Below are 18,223 nucleotides of genomic sequence, written 5' to 3'. Positions count from 1 at the left end.
ATTAATGCAAAATTATGGCCCACAATTAAATACTTAGCTAAATATTAATTTTGCCAAAATGAAAATTGCCTTTTTAAATTGCCATTTGGACCAAAATTGCAAAAAGAAAATAAATAATGCCTTAGAGGTGTTAAATATATCCATTTAATAAAGATTTAGTAATTAATACGTCCTTAAAATTAGATTTTGGCTAACCAAAAGACATTTTTCAATATTAAATTACTAATTTCATTAAAGGCTAAAAGTTTTCAAGGCAAATTAATCCATTTAAAACTATTTTTTGCAATTTTAATTCAAATCGATTTAGCTAAGCAATTTTAGCTTTTTAACATAAATAAAATTATTTCTCTAGAGCCTAAAATCGATTTTGCAATTTTATTTCACCATCACAAAAATTAATTTTCTTCACCAAAAAAAATAATTGAGATTTTCCAAAAGATCAAATTTAACAAAAATTTCATTGTTTGAAAATTATCCAAATTTATACAATTATATCCAAATTTTCAAAAGAAAATGTCTAAGTGCCAAATTTACAATTTTATCTTGCCAAGTTGGAATTAACTTTGAAATTTGTTCGGCCTAAAGGATAGAATTGGTGGCTCTGGAAAATCAAGTTGAAACTGGGTGAAAATAAATCTAACATTTCTTCCACTTGCCCGAAAGTATCCAAGGCTCAAAATTCTCAAAATTGTTGGACAATCCAAAAATTTGCCGAGGCGATCAACAAAAAGGGGGGTCCCCAAAATTTTGGGGTGATGGTGTGAAAACCTCACAATAGATACACAAAGGAACAATGATAAGATGTTCGTTGCCAAGGAACAAATGTTTCGCTGTAATGATGTCAATGGATGTTTAGTTTTAAGTGCAAACACTATGCAGTCATAATTCTCAATTGAGTCTCTTGGAGCAAGGTATCTCCATGATTGGGACTATATGAGCGGGGTATTCTTTTGTGACAGGGGGAGCACCTATAGGATCTGCATGGGTTAACTTTTGAGGATCTTGATCATATTGGTTTAGAGAGATTCGACCATGTCAAGATGTTTTCTCAAATGATCAGGAAACTGTAGCAAACACAAGACTATGATTTATGGATGGATTTGTATGTGTAGGCTCTTAGAAAGTAAAGTTTGCCAAGATAACTGGGGGGGGGGGTAATGTGTGGGGTGAATCAATTATCAGATTAAAACAACTCTTATTAACCTTAATTTGAAACATGTAATCAGCAAGTGCAACAACCATAATAAGATAACCATACACAATAACACTAGATTTGTTAACTAGGGAAATCCTTGATCAGAGGGAAAACTTCGGTGGGAATGGTACCCACAAAATGATGCACTAATATATAAGTTCCTTGTAAGAGGATGGGCCCTGTTAGGAGTCAATGATTAACATTTAATACATATTAGTCCCTATTAGGAGACTTTGAATCCTTGTTAGGAGATTCCAACAATGTTAGAAGTTGTGCCAACCCTGTTAGGAGTCGTGGAAGATAGAAGGACCCACTGTGTAAATAGCTTCAAGGGCAAGACCACTGTACTCACTTTCCAACTGGCCTTAGTACTATCCTTTTTAGAATAATACCAATAAACAACTATCCACAACAACTTCTTTGCCAAATAGAGTCTCTCATCAACTCATTGTGCCTTAATTGCACCAAACACTTCTCTTACCAAAAGATATTCAATATCAAGTTTACTAGATATCACATACAAGTTCGCATACTCGCATTATACATATCTCGCTTAAAATCACAATCCCACTATGTCACACTCTATCACAAGGAAAACAATTTTCCTTTTTAACAAGTCCTAAAACTAATTATTGAGTCGACCTTGAGGCTTTCCTAGCTTACAATTATAATATAGGACCACCTAAAGATATTACCATGCACCTTATATTACAATATTACAACTTTTCACAATTACAACCAAATTGTTGGCTCATAGTCTTCATAACTCTTCACTCGATGCTCATCGGGATGTGCACATTTGACCATTGCATCTTCATCACATCTTCAATCTTTGTACAACCGTGAACTAGATTCTCTCTGTTAGGAGATATAATCCAAACAATAGTAACCACTATACAAGAACTCTTTCGAATGCTGTCTTCAATAAATTTTGAATAACTATCAATTGTTTTCACATTTCCGTATGTGTACTTAACCACATCATCAAGACACTTTGTAGAACATGTCCTCAGTTGTGCATAGCCTTATCTTCAATCCTCAAACCACGTGACGTCAATCTCTGTCTCTTGCTCTGTTAATCACTACATAATAACATGTATGTTGACATCAATGACAAACACTGCCATGAATGCAACATATGATCACTATATTACCTCTCGAGCATTGCTAGGGTACTCCCCATAGGAATATCAATAGCATTCATGCAAACATAGGCTAGAAGGCTTTAATGCGGTATCTTGGTTGTGATATTCATGGATACTTGTTGGATTCAGGAGCATTCAAGAGAAGAGCTTGATGCATCTTGTGTGAAAGTTTTCTTGTTGAATAATAAAGACACGACTTGTTGCCATGAGGTTGAGTTGGTAGCATAGATCTAGATTAGTTTCTTCAAGGAAGAAGAATTAACATTCAGAAGGAGCCTGCCAATCCATCAAAGACATCCTTTGACAAGGAAGTTAGAAGGTTGATATTAGATTCAAAAGGAGTCTGACATTTCATCATAGATAACCTTGGACAAGGAGGCCAAAAGGTTGATATTAGAGGGAGCTTGATATTTCATCAGAAGCAACCTTGGACAAGGAGTTAAAAAAAGTTGATATCTGCTTAATGAACTCTTGTAATGTTCCCTTTTGGAACATTAGAAATATTGAAATCTTTTTTTTTGCAATATTAAATTGACTTCGAGACATAGGCTCAAAATATTATAAAGGTCAATTTAATATTATATAAAGAACAAAGGGGCAAGGAGGAACAAGACGAAATGCCTTAGGGAAGTTGAAAAGCCACAAGGGAATAAGAGGAAAACCAGAGAGGAGCCGAATAGTTTCAGGATTGTGTATTAAAAGAGGAAAGAAGTTCATTGTTAGTATGCTCGATTTTATTATTCAGTTCAATTTCCTCTCTTGTGAGAGTCTCAAAAAGCTTCAGCTTTTAGCTAGTTGGAGGACGTAGCCCCTCATGCTAGTAGACAGTGGACACAAACCCATTGTCCCGGGGAACATCATTTCAGGTGTTTCAGTAGCACTTACAAGTTCTTATCTTAGCATTCCAATCTGACTGTTAAATCTGTATTTGCGATTGAGGTTTTGTACTGGTTATTGTATTGTTGTTGTATAATGCAATAACGTGTTTAGGAGTGTTGGAGGACTATTGGTTTTATTCTACTGATTTGTAATACATTTTCATATGCTTGAATCTTTAATATCATTCTGAGGCAGACGAATTTATTTGGGAAAATACTGTTTTCTTATTGTTGTTCGTATTATATCTGCCTATGCTTGGAATTCTGAATATTATTCTGAAAGGAACTGGTTATTAATGGGTGAAATTTTTTTTGGTTTAAACATCATATTGTATTCCATTTGCCTATTTTTGAGTTGAGTATTATTATTAAGAAGAAGCTTGTTAAACATCTGTCGGCTATTGTACTGTATTCATTTGTGTGGAACACATCTGCAAGGTTTTAGTTCTGGTTATTCTATTTTAAAGAGAAATCAGCAAATATCCAGGATCGGGTAATTATAGTGGTATTAGAGCAAGTGTATCCTGACGGCCTGTAGAGTCATTAATTTACGGATTGGGGATAGAGTTTGTCTTTTACATTCTCTCTTACATTACTATGAGCCGGTTCAGTGGTGATTTTGTAGATTGTTGGTGAAATGGAGTATTGAATGGCTATAACTTGTTATGGTATTTCCAAAAGATGTAGTTGTAGGCTTATAGGAATGTCTACCGCCATCTGGGAAGCCTCAATTTATTGAATGTAAAATTAATAGGAATTAAGCTACACATAGGGGCATGAAGACTTCATTGCTTAAATCTTAGCTTTCAACTTGGGTATGACGTATTGTTGGTTCCTTTGTGAGTCGTGGTAAACTTGTAACATACTAGTTATGTCAGATGTAGTTGTATTTGAATGTTGGTCATCAAATATTGGTAGCGGCAAACTTTTCTCCTGTCATGTGCTAGAGCATAAGTTATAGAATCGCATAATATTGGGTTTGAGGCAAGTAGTAGAGTTTATACATCATGTTGAATTGTGGGGAGGAAAACATTCAATGTTGTTCATCAAGCCTTCTTGGGTATCCAAGGTGAATAACGGATGAAAACACTCAACATTGTGAGTGAAGTTCCTCATATCGGGAGTCTTTAGACAGTGGACGACCACCTCCATCTACACCAATAGGCTAGACTTATATGGCAAACCAAAAGATACATCTGTATGTGCATTTCCAGAAGATGTTTCCAATAATAATGAATTAGTTGAGAGGTTGGGCCGAGAAAGATTGTATTGTCATTAATATTTCTTGCGGAATCACGTGAGTTGTTCCAGGTGTGCAGGTCTAGTTGGAAATAACAACAGCCACAAGAGCAATGGAAGTCGCAGCTACAAGTCGTTGGGAGTTGTGACTGATTACTGCTGGCAAACAGGAAAACTGCCCAAGACGAAGTCACGTAAATAATTCCCCCCTCTCACGGTAGCATCAGGACGGGACATCTTCAGCAATAGTTTTCCAGCAACGTGGAGTGGAGACAAGCAACCAAAGAGCATATTCATTGGCAAGAACTCAGCAAAATCGAGACTAGCCTTCTGAATCGACAGGGTAGTGCATCGGATTACCTTCCAATTGTGGAGGAAAATATAACGATTTCTGCCTTTCCGTGAAAGGTTTATCTTTGGGAAGTGCATTCTTCATCACTATTGGAGCATATTGATAGTCGTTTGTAATTACGACAAAGCCCACAACAGTAAGGTATCCCTGGAAATCATTGTTGTTCTTGGAATGGAAGAAGATATGCATTCACGGTGACGAGTGGTTCCTTGGGAAAGACGTTATGTACAGGCTCATTTAACAATGGATAGGTGTCGGGCCTAAATCTTTTGAAATCCCCAGATACTGTCAGAAGTCGTTCGACAATTACAAAGGGGATAAACAAGCAGGTTACACCTAGAACAAACTTTTTCTCTTCAATTGTCGCCATCCTCCAAATTAGAGACTAGGTCTGTATGTTCATTCCTTCACAGTTACGTAGTTGTTCTCTTGTTTGAAAATATTGGGAAGAACAAAAGGCACATGTAAGAGGGAAAGTGTATGATCATTTTTTGTATCACATCTTTTGAGGGTTGGAAGAACTTCAGCCATTACATCTTAGGCATCGCCGGATTTCAGAGAGCCGTCTATTGCGAAAAGTCAGCTTGAGGCCACCTATCATGAAGCATTGCTTGGCTGTTGTACTGGGTAACAAAGATTACAGGTGTCCTATCTGTTCCGTTTAGATTTTTGAATTGAGCGTCGGTGACGGCAATCGGGTGGGACGTCATTGCTATTCGGAATCCGTTTGCAAGAAGTAAGTTCCTCAACAAGTAGTGACGGTTTATGAAATGTTGATAACTGCGAGAGTGAGTATGATTGCACTTTAGAGAAAGTTCAACCATTAATCAGTATTTCCGTAAGGGGCCCAACAATAGGGTGAGCATCACAAATTAGATTGGACAACGGCAAGGTATTCAAGCTATTGGGGGTCTTCCCTTCTCACCGCAAAGAGGAAGCTGATTGTGATATAGCTTTATGCGGGAGGAAATGGAGTTCGTCTGATGTGTTGATGCTAACCTACCGTAGGTAATAGGCCCTACATTGTGGGTGTGTTAAGACAGTAGCAGGGTGCGGGAAGTTGTGGGAGGCCGCAGAGAATTTTGGGAGCTCCAAGTCATTACATGGGTGTCGACAAACTACACCAGTAGACCTATCCTCCACGGAAGACATAGGAATTCTCTCCTGCGTGCACCTCTTGTCGTCATTACTTAGAAGACCCATCGCTGCTCTTTAGTATCAGTTATCTATTCGCATATTCAAAAATCTGCATATTACCATTGCCATATTTTGGAAAAGATATAAAAACTGTAGAATGGCACTATTCGTGAAAATATTGCACGTCAGGTTCAACAATAAGAAATCAAGGATTTAATGATAAAGCAACTCCATCCAGGACAACACATGGTGGAATAAAGTATTTGGGACATATCAAACGGATAGAGATAAAGCTTCAATCCCAAAATTTCATTACATTCTAACAAACAGGTTCTCAACATAGAGTGGTATTATCCTCAAGGATTTGGTGACAAATTGGTGTATCATCAACACATTCAGTGTACATACCCAGTGGACAAAAGTTATTGATTGCAGATTGGTAAAGACTTGAAAAACCAACAAAAGGTTAGATAACTATTGAAGAGCTGATTATTTCTCGAGGAGACAGTTTCTGAAAGCTACAACTTATAGAAGCTGAGCTTGAAGATATTATTGCTCAGTCACAAATTCCCACATTCATGTTTTCATTACCCAACTAAAGAAGTGCTCGATACAGGTGGAAAAAGTAATCTAAGTGAAGGCATTACAGAGGATAACAAGTAATATTGGAGGCCTGGTAAACTGACTCGGAAGAGAAAGAAAGTATTGAGTAATTATTATTTCAGAAAATACAGGATTTGGATAATATCAAGAAAGCTTCTATGAGGCCACAATAGCAGTCAGTCCGGAATTCAGATTCCATTATAAAAACTGAAATACTCAATATTTACAAGGATTATCAAAGACTCCCTAACTGAATTCAGAATGATCTATCATTTAGGGATTATATGGATTTTTATCTCGAGCAGCTAAATATGACTGATGTGGCAAAACGAAAGTATCTGGAGTTGGCTCAGGATCTTTTTGCAAGCGAACAACACATAGGGGTGTATGAAGAAATTTCGGTAGACCAGAATTATCTTTTGGATGATCGTAAAATAGAAGAGCAGACAACTACCAGAGATGGGCAGCCTTCTCGCAATCACATAGTAGATGTTACGCGAGGTACAAGTTTCTTCCTTGGTGACTTGGAGGTGAGCTTTGTCAAGAAGAATAATGAAACAGATTGCACACAAGGTAGTAGCAGTTTGGGACCTTGGTATCATAAACCATATACTCATGATACTCAGAACATGAATTTAGAGGAACAACCTAAGATGTCACTGCATAACAATGAACAGTTTTAGCAGGAAGATAATGAAATAGATGCCGTACAGAATCAACTAAAGGTTAGTGAAGACATGGTTGTGGCATCTTTGGTGCAATTTGATAGTACCCACGAGTTGGTTGAACAGCTCTATAGGAAGGTCCCAAGGGAAGGGGAAAGTGACTGGCATGTGGCCAAGTTACGGAAAGTCAAAACAGCCCTAGAGACTATGAAATTAGATTACTTATATTTGCTGTCCGACAGGGATTATATTCTTAAGGTGGCCGAGATTTATGCAGCATAGTCAAATAAGGAAAGGGATGAGATTGAGGATCTCAGTAGGACGCTTAAGAATGTTTGGGAGGCACTAAGTGAAACTCAATTATCTTTACTGGGAGCAGAAAAACAAATCAAGCTCATGGAACACTCTCGAGAACATAAGAATAGGATGAGGCAGGAGTTCTTCTAGGAAGTCATTGACGAACTCGAGAGCATTCAGCAGATGTATGACTTGGATAGCTGCCCCAAACGGTTAAGTAGCAAAACTTCAGAACACTTTCAGCTTGTTGACAACCCTTTGTTTGAAGTTGTTGCCAATTGGAAGTCTGACAATCCTCTTTTTGTGTTAAATGAAGGATCATCTCTTGTTTGCCATGAAGAGGAAGAGTTTGATTTCAAACTTTGGGATCCTGGCTCAGATTCTAGCAGTGAATCCGGATCTCAATAGGGGAATGATGAATCAACTTTCGTTCTTTATCATTTGATCAGTCCCAACATATTTTTTGATTTCATTCCATTTAGGAGTTGGGTGAATTTTTTTCATCAGCCTCTGAATAGTTCTCGGTGGAGTTTTTTTTTGAGGTTTATGGATAGATTTTCAGCATCTTTCACACTCATAGCATCTATGCGTTTGAGAAATCTCCAAGCTTATGCCGACAGTATGAATTTTGATGTCCATGGAATGATAGTTTCAGCGTTTGAGCATTTCATTTCTTACATCATCTGCTTAGGTCAGGTCTTCACATTCTACTGGATTATACATGGACCCTGGATATATTTCTATCTCATCATAGCAACGAGGCAACGTAATAGAGTTTGGGATCCAGGTGTTGGCAAATTGTATCTATGGTTGGACGAAGATTTTATTGTGGACTTGGTGTTGATCAGTGTTGATCGGTTTACAGGTACAGGTGTTGAGTTTTTTCAAAGAATTATATGGGATCTAGGGATCCGGTTGTTGAGAGATAGATTGCAGAGAGACATTTGGCTTCGTAGTATAATCGAAATTGTTTTCAGTTTGGATTTCAGGGCTGCCTACAGACTTGTATGGGATCCTGGTACTAATTGCTTGAGGACAAGCAATTTTGAGGAGGGGAGATTTATAATGTTCCCTTTTGGAACATTAGAAATATTGAAGTCTTATTTTATGCAATATTAAATTGACTTTGAGACATAGGCTCAAAATATTATAAAGGTTGATTTAATGTTATATAAAGAACAAAGGGGCAAGGAGGAACAAGAAAAAATGCCTTAGGGAAATTGAAAAGCCACAAGGGAGTAAGACGAAAACTAGAGAGGAGCTGAATAGTCTTAGGATTGTGTATTAAAAGAGGAAGTTCATTGTTGGTATGCCTGATTTTATTATTCAGTTCAGTTTCCTCTCTTGTGAGAGTCTTGGAAAGCTTCAGCTTTCAGCTAGTTGGAGGACGTAGCCCCTCATGCTAGCAGACAGTGGACGCAAACCCATTGTCTCGGAGAACATCATTTCAGGTGTTTCAGTAGCACTTACAATTTCTTATCTTAGCGTTCCAATCTGATTGTTAAATCTGTATTTAGGATTGGGGTTTTGTACTAGTTATTGTATTGCTGTTGTATAATGCAATAATGTGTTTAGGAGTGTTCGAGAACTATTGGTTTTATCCTACTGATTTGTAATGCATTTTCATATGCTTGAATTTTTAATATCATTCTGAGGCGGACGGATTTATTTGGAAAAATACTGGTTTCTTATTGTTGTTCGTATTATATCTGCCTATGCTTGGAATTCTGAATATTATTTTGAAAGGAACTGGTTATTAATGGGTAAAGAATTTTTTGGTTTAAACATCATATTGTATTCCATTTGCCTATTTCTGAGTTGAATATTATTATTAAGAAGAATCTTGTTAAACATTTGTCGGCTATTGTACTGTATTCGTTTGTGTGGAACACATTTGCAAGGTTTTAGTTTTGGTTATTCTATTTTAAAGAGAAATCAACAAATATCCAAGATCAGGATATTACGACTCTTCTCCATGAGGGAGAAAGTTTGAGGTGCAATCCCTTGTAATGCATTCTTCTTTGTGAGAGAGAAGCTTGATATTTCATTAGAAGCAACCTTGGATGAGGAGTTAAAAAAAACTGATATCTGCTTAATGAGCTCTTCTCCATGATAGAGAAAGCTCGAGGTGTAATCCCTTGTTGATGAGTTCTCAATGAGGCAGAAGTTCGAGGTGCAACTCAAGGTGAAAGCCCTTGTTCCACCCTTTGGGAGCAACCATGGAGGATCAACCTTTTGATATGGTTCATGGGGGATGTCATATATTTGATGCCACAACAACACCACGTGAGAGAATCCGTGGCAACTTTCTTGTACTTGTGTGTTCACCCTCTAGATGAGCCATGATGAATATCATTGTAAGGTGACGATCTCACAATGATGGACACTTGTACATCTTATCATCAAAATGATGTCTGACATATTTATGGAAGGCCATATGATTGATATTACTTGTGGAGATATCTATAAGCTATAATGGCAAATATCACATGAGGTGATATCTATGGATAGCCATAATGGTAGACATCTTAGGAAGGAACATCTATGGATAAGCCATATTGGTGGATATTACTATGGAGATATCTATAAGCCATAATGGTGGATATAATGTGAGGTGATATTTATTGACATCCATAATGGTGGATATCACGTGAAGTGATATCTAAAGCCATAATGGTGGATAGTGATATTTATTGATAGCCATAATGGTAGATATCACATAAAGTGATATCTAAAGCCATAATGGTGGATATCATGCGAAGTGATATTTATTGATAGCCATAATGGTGGATATCACGTGAAAGTGACATCCATGGATAAGTCATAATGGTTAACAAGAGGTGATATCTTTCACATGTAGATGTAGCCATTGTGGTCAATCATCACAATTAGGTGATGTAACTTGTACATGATAAGAAGGATTTGTAATAACCCCAACAGGGTTTATCCTTACCAATCATCAATTTACCTTTGCTAATCAACAACCTAACATTCTGTCAAACATTTGGCAGTTTTTATTGTTATTGTTACAAATTTGATAATCTAATTTTTGAAATCACACTAGAGAATGTAATTGGGCACTTACAATTTCGGATCAATTTAATACTAAGAAGTTTGTATGAATGCTAACATTAATTCACAATTCTGCCCTACGAATTGTGCAATTATATAATTTTGAAAGACAATAATAATATAATTTTGGAAGGATTTGTTCCTTTTTTAATTCATTACCAACAATGTTTCAAACATACAGTAGCAACAATAATATATTAAAATGCCAAGAACCTGGAAATATAGATTGGCTTTGACTTTTAATTTGCAGTCCACTGTGAATCTACAACAGCCCCTATAATATATATCACAGGCCTTCCAAGGATAAATGCAGTCCTCAAAATGTCAAACCGCTGCCTTGAGGAATATCAACAGCCCTTTAGCATGCACAATGACTAACCAAAATTAATCATAGGTCTTCCAACATTTACAGCAGTCAATGAATTCTCTTCCAAATCAAACAAATTCCTTAGCATAAAACGACTTCTCAGATAAAATGTAAAATAGTAGAGAGCTTCAACCAATGCAACATAGAACAATCACTATACTTTAGCAGTGATTCAAAATAACTCTTAAGAACTAATTCACAATACCTCAGCTATGAATTACCAAGCAACTTAGAATAAAATCTCAAATTTGAATCTACAATACTTCAACTATAGATCCAATGGAACAACTCAGAATTCAGACCCTTATACTTCAGCAAGCGCACAAAAATCAGAACTCAGAAAAAGCCACAAAGGCAACAAAAACAAATAAATATTCAAGTGTGCTTTTCTTAACAAATGCGCTTGTATTTATAAGCTTCATATGCCCTTTTAGTTGACAAAATGTAACTTACTCAAGAAGCTTCACCACACGACATTAATTAGAAGCTTCCATTAGATTCTTTCACTTGGCTTAACTAATTAATAAATAGCGCTTTCCAATGATAACTCTCAACCTAAGTGAAATTATAAAGTTAAATTATAACTTTATAATAAGCCATTTAATAAATTAATAATAATTTGGCCACTAAAAATATAGTAACTTCCAAAATACTCATCATTTAAATATGCTGTTTGAAATAGGTCATACCTATTATTTCTTTATGTGACCAAATGTACTTTCCAAAAATAAAAATGATCCATCTCAATCAACACCCAACTTGCCACAAATAGTAAGTACACAAAACTAAGCCCAAACGAAGTTCAATATGAGCCAAACGAAGACCAACCTGTAGCTTATTGAATTGTGGAGAAGACCAGACCCTCCCAAGCCAAGCCATTGCCTCAGAAGACCCTCTATCCATAATAATTAGCCTACGAGGATCACAATAAAAGGTTAATCCTTGAAGCTCCAATATTGGAAAAAATGGGGACATTATAGTCCTCCCTCCCTAAGATTGCTTGTCCTCAAGCAATCTGGCAATACAGTGAATTCCAACCTCCACCTAGATCCCAAATGAAGAAGTGCTTGACATCCCTGTCAACACTAAATTAACTGCAAACCAACATCATCATTTGCAACCACATGTCTTGCAGCATAGCACCTAAAACTTGTGCTGATGATGTAGAAGTTAGAATGTCACCAGAAGGCAACTTCATAGGAGGTCTATGCATCCTCTTCTTCCCTGTTTCCACCCACATAATTTATATTGTACTGGAATCCTGATCAACACCAACAATTTCTTTAAAAGACGTAGCTACTAGAGAACCATATGCACTCATGCCAATTGTATCAATAATAGATGTAGTCACGTCAAAATATGTGGACGAAGGAACATCACCAACTACCACAATAGAAAATTGAACTGGATATGCAAATGGTGAAAATTGAGTCCAACTACACTCAGGTGAGTGATGAACATCAACCTCAAACAACGTATTGTCATAAGACAATGTTGCATCCATGTCAAATATAGGATTGTCCACGAAGTGAACCTCACCACTGTGCTGATCTGAACTATAACATGACTCTGCCTCGACACCACTCACTCATCATCATTGATGTGTACTATCATTAGGGAACACATCTACAACCATTGATACTGCTAAACTCCTTGCTAGATGGCTCAATCGACACATAAGTGGTTGTTGATATGACAGTATCCTCGCATTCTACTACTCTCACTATAGTTGCATTGTTGTCAAATACATGATCCTGGGAACTCATGCCAACAATTGCATCATCTGACTCAACCCGACATGAATTCTCATCACGTTCCACCACAATTGTGCCTAACTCATGAGATGTCTCATAAGAAATGTCCCGCACATTTGTAGCTGCAACTATATCATCACATTTCGCTCTTCGAAAAAGTGATATCACGCTTTGCTAAAATCTCGGATTCGAAATCAGTTGGGTCAACCTTTTGTGATTTTGATTCAGCTCATTGACTAGCACATCCAACTGTTCCACAATGTCCCATATCTCAGATTCTCCATCCCAAGGCAGAGAAGTACGCCCGTTGCGGGTATAATGAATACCAAACCTCCTGTCACCATCCATAACATTGAAAATTGAATCACAAAATCAATTTGACCATCTTTGATGTAAGCGCCGATCAAAATAAGAACTAAGCCCAATTCCTACAGGCTCAATAGAGAAGCTTCAACCAATGCATCATATAACAATCATTATACTTCAGTAGTGATTCAAAATAAATTTTAAGAACTAATTCACAATACCTCAATTGCGAATTACCAAGCAACTCAGAACAAAATCTCAGATTTGAATCTACAATACTTCAGCTATAGATTCAATGAAACAACTCATAATTCAGACCCTTATACTTCAGCAAGGGCACAAAAATCAGAACTCTAAAAAAGTCACAAAGGCAACAAAAACAAATAAATATTCAAGCGTGCCTTTTTTAACAAATGGGTTTGTATTTATAATCTCCATATGCTCTTTTTGTTGCCAAAATGTAACTTCATTCAAGAAGCTTCACCACAGAAAATTTATTACAAGCTTCCATTAGATTCTTTCACTTGACTTAGCTTAACTAATTAAAAAATGGCTTTTTCCAATGATAACTCAACTCTCAACTTAAATGAAATTATAAAGTTAAATTATGACTTTATAATAAGCCATTTAATAAATTAATAATAATTTGGCCACTAAAAATATAATAACTCCCAAAATACTCATCATTTAAATATGCCGTTTGAATTAGAAGTCATTTTTATTATTTCTCCATATGACCAAATGAACTTTTCAAAAATAGAAAGGGTCCATCTCAACCAACACCCAACTTATCACAAATAGTAAGTACACAAAACTAAGCCCAAATGAAGTCCAATCTGAGCCAAACGAAGACCAATTTGTAGCTTACTGAATTGTGGAGAAGACAACACCCTCCCAAGCGAAGCCACTACCTCAGAAGACTCTCTATCCACAATAATTAGTTTACGAGGATCACAATAATAGGCTAATCTCTAAAACTCCAATGCTGACAAAAATGGGGACATTACAGGATTCCTCCCTAACTAAGAGGGAGTGTTGATTGAATGTTTTGGCACTTACTCTTGGATCAAATGATTGGTCATGTTTTGATATAGTTCAAAAATAGTTCTAGAATTGTAACTTGGCAAAAACTTTGTATGCCATTATCTTGAGTGAGAGACTTTTTTTGTTTTATCTGTATAGGTGTAGAGAGAAGTACAGAATATCCAGTTATAATTAGCCACAATAAAGGTACTGAAAAGTCAGAAATTCTCAATGAGTTTGAAGGAAATGGTGTTAAAGCAATATGCAAATGGAATCAGACAATTGGAAGTGTATATACAAAGGGTGAAGAATGTTAAGAAGAAAATCAGGTAAAAGGGAATCTAATAGAGCACAAAGATGATGTAAATTTTAAATTACGGAATTGTTTTCCCCAGATACCAAAGAGGGATGGCTGATCAAAGAATGCAAAATCTTGTCATAGAATCATATTCCTACTCTCAGATAGGAGACACGAAACAACCATTATGTGAATGATAATGAGGAACTATATTCTTTCCTCCCTCCTAGGGACATGTCACTGATGCCAATTGATTTGGTGAAGCTGAAGGGACCTAATTTGTCCAAGAATTTTCAACATGGGATGATTTTTGGCAAAGTTCACTACCAGAAAATTATATTTTTCAACATGTATATTTTGATAATGTCTCGGATCTTGAAGATTCAGGCCTTCATGGTCCTTTAGATTTACATTCCTTTTTGTCCATGTAGAGTTGCAACTGCTGCATCCTATTCTTTGGCCAAGTTATTCTCTTGATTATAATTAGTCAACAATCTAATAGCCAATCTTTTATACAATCAATCAACAATCTAATAGCCAAATTAAAAAAAATCAATCAACAATCTAATAACCATCTTTGATACAATCGATAGAAAATCTTGTAATCAATCTTTTACCTAGTTAAATAACTTATTTATAATTTGAGAGCACTAATCTGGTGCGGTAACTTTACCTTTTATCATGCCATTTCCATGCCATTTTCATCCTCAGTGGAAACCACTAATTATTTTTATTTCGCTTTATATCTATTATGATCTTATCTGCTTCATTGAGATTCTGTTTGTTTCCTTGAGGTCTCTAGCCAACTGTCTTGGCTCAATGTTTTGTATTTCATCTCTTTCTTTGTAGGTTGTTTTCAACAAGCTTTATTGACAGTATCAGTAGTTCTATATATCTAAGGAAAAAGTAGAGTTGTTTGTCTCTTATTAGCAAACATCATCATATTTTCACATCTGCCTTTATTTTCTTGCATTTTCTTGATTTTTATGGGAGTGACATCCTAAACAAGGTGAACACTCTTCCTTTGGTGGCTTTTACTCCACCATATTTCTGGTAAATGTTGGTTACACAAGTGTAGCTGGACGGATTCTGTAACATGACATATACTTAGTTCTTTAGCCTTTTACAATGCTATGCATAATATAAGCAGTAAGTTACAGGGGGTTACACTCGAGCAACTGTAACATAGCAGATCTTGACATTCTGCACTTTATTTATATGTTACATTTGTCTTCATTGGATAGTGATAGCAAATTCTGTAGTGAAATGGACTATTCTTAATGATTGCTTTATTTTACCATAAAATCAATCTTGAACATGGGAACTGCAGCAAAAATTCACTTGTATCACTGTAGTTACTAATGCTCATTGCACTTCATTATTAATAATTTTGCATGCAATATGTCTCTTTAGTATAGATTATATTCATTTCACTGAAGATTACATACATTACATGACATAGTGGGGCTAACATTTGCAAATTATATTTATACCTGTGCATATGAGAGAAGCGATGGAGGGTCATATTCGAGTGCATGACTTATTAAAATTGATGTAGGTATGGACCTATATGGATCTCTACAACTCTAGTCTTCTTGGCAGCTGTTCTTGGAAATTGTGCATCCTATTTATCTTTTGAGCCAAGCACCACTGATACAGAATGGTTTTATAATATCAATTATGTGAGCTTGGCTGCAGCCATATTCTATGCATATATAGGCCTCGTACCAGTGGGATTCTACTTTTTAAACCAATTCTTGGGCATTCCGTCAAGCTTAGTGCAGCTTTGGTGTTTATATGGTTACTCTCTATTCATCTTCATTCCTGCTTCGGTATGCATACACTTGACGTACATAGTCTAATGTTAACTCTGTTTGGTATAAACAAAAACTAATCGTTTTATTTTTGATTTGGCAGTTCCTCTTGCTCATCTCAATGGAAGTTTTCAAATGGATTGTCATTGTTCTTGCTGGCTTGGAATCAGGTTTTTTTGTTGGTCACAATATGCAGTCTCAAATAAAGGCTCACAGCAATAATTGGACAATACCAGTTTTTAGTTCATTTTTTCTACAGCTCTGCTTAGCACTGGTCATCAAGTTTTGTTTTTTTGCATGAATGTCGAAGTTCTGCTCCTCTTTTTCTTTTTTGTATGGCTCTACTAAAGAGCATTGTTGTGCTGTAAAAATATGAAGTTTTATGTCTATTGTGCCTGTTTCTTCAATATTTTTTTGAAAGAAGGAAAATAGCAGCGCAATATGTGAGTGAGACGTAATTGTTTTTAATATCAGTGGAGAGTTCATTGCTATATACCATTCCTTGTGTTTCTTATCTCTGTGAACAGAGGTGTCCATAATTTATAAGCATTTAATTAAAGCGCCACATCCCTATTATGGGTTTCTGTTTATGTTTAATGCACTGCCTTAAGATTGAGGAAGTAGCTCACCTTTTGGAAGTATTCTCTTATCGTTTGATGCATTTAAATGATAGGCTCTGTAGTTAATGTTTATTGGTCCGTTCTAATGAAAACTTATCCAGTTCCACTTGTATCTATTCTGAATGCTAGGGCCAATTCCTTACCATTTATTTTTGGTTTCTGAACACCTGGGAGTGGTGCACCAACTCATCCCTACACAGACATACCTAGCATGGCACATTCACATGCCTCGAATCACTCGTCTGCCATAATTGCTCGAGGAAAAAATCTAAAAACATTTTTCCTTCACACAGTTCCCCAAACAATAGTTTCATGAACATTTCAGTCAATCTATTTTCGGTCATATTTATATTTTTTATTGTTTTATTAAAATATCGTAGGAATATTTACTATTGTAGGTATGTGGTGACTGATCACGCAGCTGGGTTGTCATTGCCTTTTCCAGGCAGAGACCATAGTAGGGGGTTGGGGTGAATGAAAAGTCGTCTATTCCTAACTAAATGAGCCGGCTTTTATTTTTGGCAGTAAATTAACATCCGTAAAATACCAAAAAGGCTTGTAAATAAGAGACTGATGTGAATGATCTTTTATTTTTGGCAGTAAATTGACTTCTGTAAAATACCAAAAAAGGCTTGTAAATAAGTGACTGATGTGAATGATATCATATTGTAATTTGTTCTCTGTTGGATAATAGAGAAATGAAACAGATGATTATTTCTTGTGTGGATGTAGTTCATATTGGGTGAACCACATTAAATTTGTTTGTTATTGTATAATTTGTAATTTTTTTCATATTTAAATGATTTTCAACTTGTAAATTCTTTTATTCTTTTATTCATTATTTAAAGATTTCATTTATCTTTAAATGTTTAATTAAATTTTCAGCTAATAATCTTAGCTATTTTTTGTTAGATTTTATTTCTTGTTTGATTGTATTGTTTTAGCATAAATTCATTATTATATTTATAAAGATAGGGTTATGAGAAGAGGTACAATTGCAATGAAACTCAATTCTCAACACCACTAGAGCTACTATCATTGGCATCTTCAACATTTCTAGTAGAATCACATACATTATTAATGAGACAAAATGATTCACTCGTGCCAATTTCTAACCCTTGATCTTCACTAGCATCTTCAAACCTTGCACTATATGAAAGACACGATCTAGACATGTTAGATACCTCAGACCAATCTTGTGCAAACTTAAAATGTTCATCATGTGGATGTAGTAGTTTCCCACTCGGGATGATTCAAACAAAATTTGTGCATGTGGATCATTATCATTTCACAACAATGGACTTAGTCCCCCCTCTTGTGAAGAAGTTTTTGCATAACACCCTTGATGGGCACCTACTTCTGAGATATCCATATTGAGCTCTCCTCGTACATGCATATAGAAATTACATCCTAGTAACATTCCATAGGAATTGGGAACATTTGTTACCAAGAGTTTCA

General features: G+C 35.9%; 1 protein-coding gene across 5 annotated transcripts in view; it reads left to right on the top strand.

The window, feature by feature from the left end:
- Nucleotides 1-16,735, top strand: part of LOC149541818 (uncharacterized) — a 61,814-nt gene extending 45,079 nt beyond the window's left edge. For 3 of the 5 annotated variants that reach the window (XM_089796885.1, XM_089796886.1, XM_089796887.1), the window contains exons 6-7: nt 15,890-16,163; nt 16,249-16,735. In XM_089796885.1, coding sequence (XP_089653011.1) covers nt 15,890-16,163; nt 16,249-16,446 — 472 coding nt within the window. In that variant the 3' untranslated portion in view covers nt 16,447-16,735. The remainder of the gene's footprint in view (nt 1-15,889; nt 16,164-16,248) is intronic. The other 2 variants (XM_089796888.1, XM_089796889.1) reach the window with 1 other exon arrangement.
- Nucleotides 16,736-18,223: the final 1,488 nt, after the last annotated feature.

Source organism: Cupressus sempervirens, chromosome 8 (assembly GCF_028749045.1).
Source record: "Cupressus sempervirens isolate cs-2001-9-10 chromosome 8, ASM2874904v1, whole genome shotgun sequence".
In the NCBI taxonomy this organism is placed as follows: Eukaryota; Viridiplantae; Streptophyta; class Pinopsida; order Cupressales; family Cupressaceae; genus Cupressus; species Cupressus sempervirens.
Note: the sequence above shows the minus strand (reverse complement) of the source record. Positions and strands in the feature narration are given on the sequence as shown.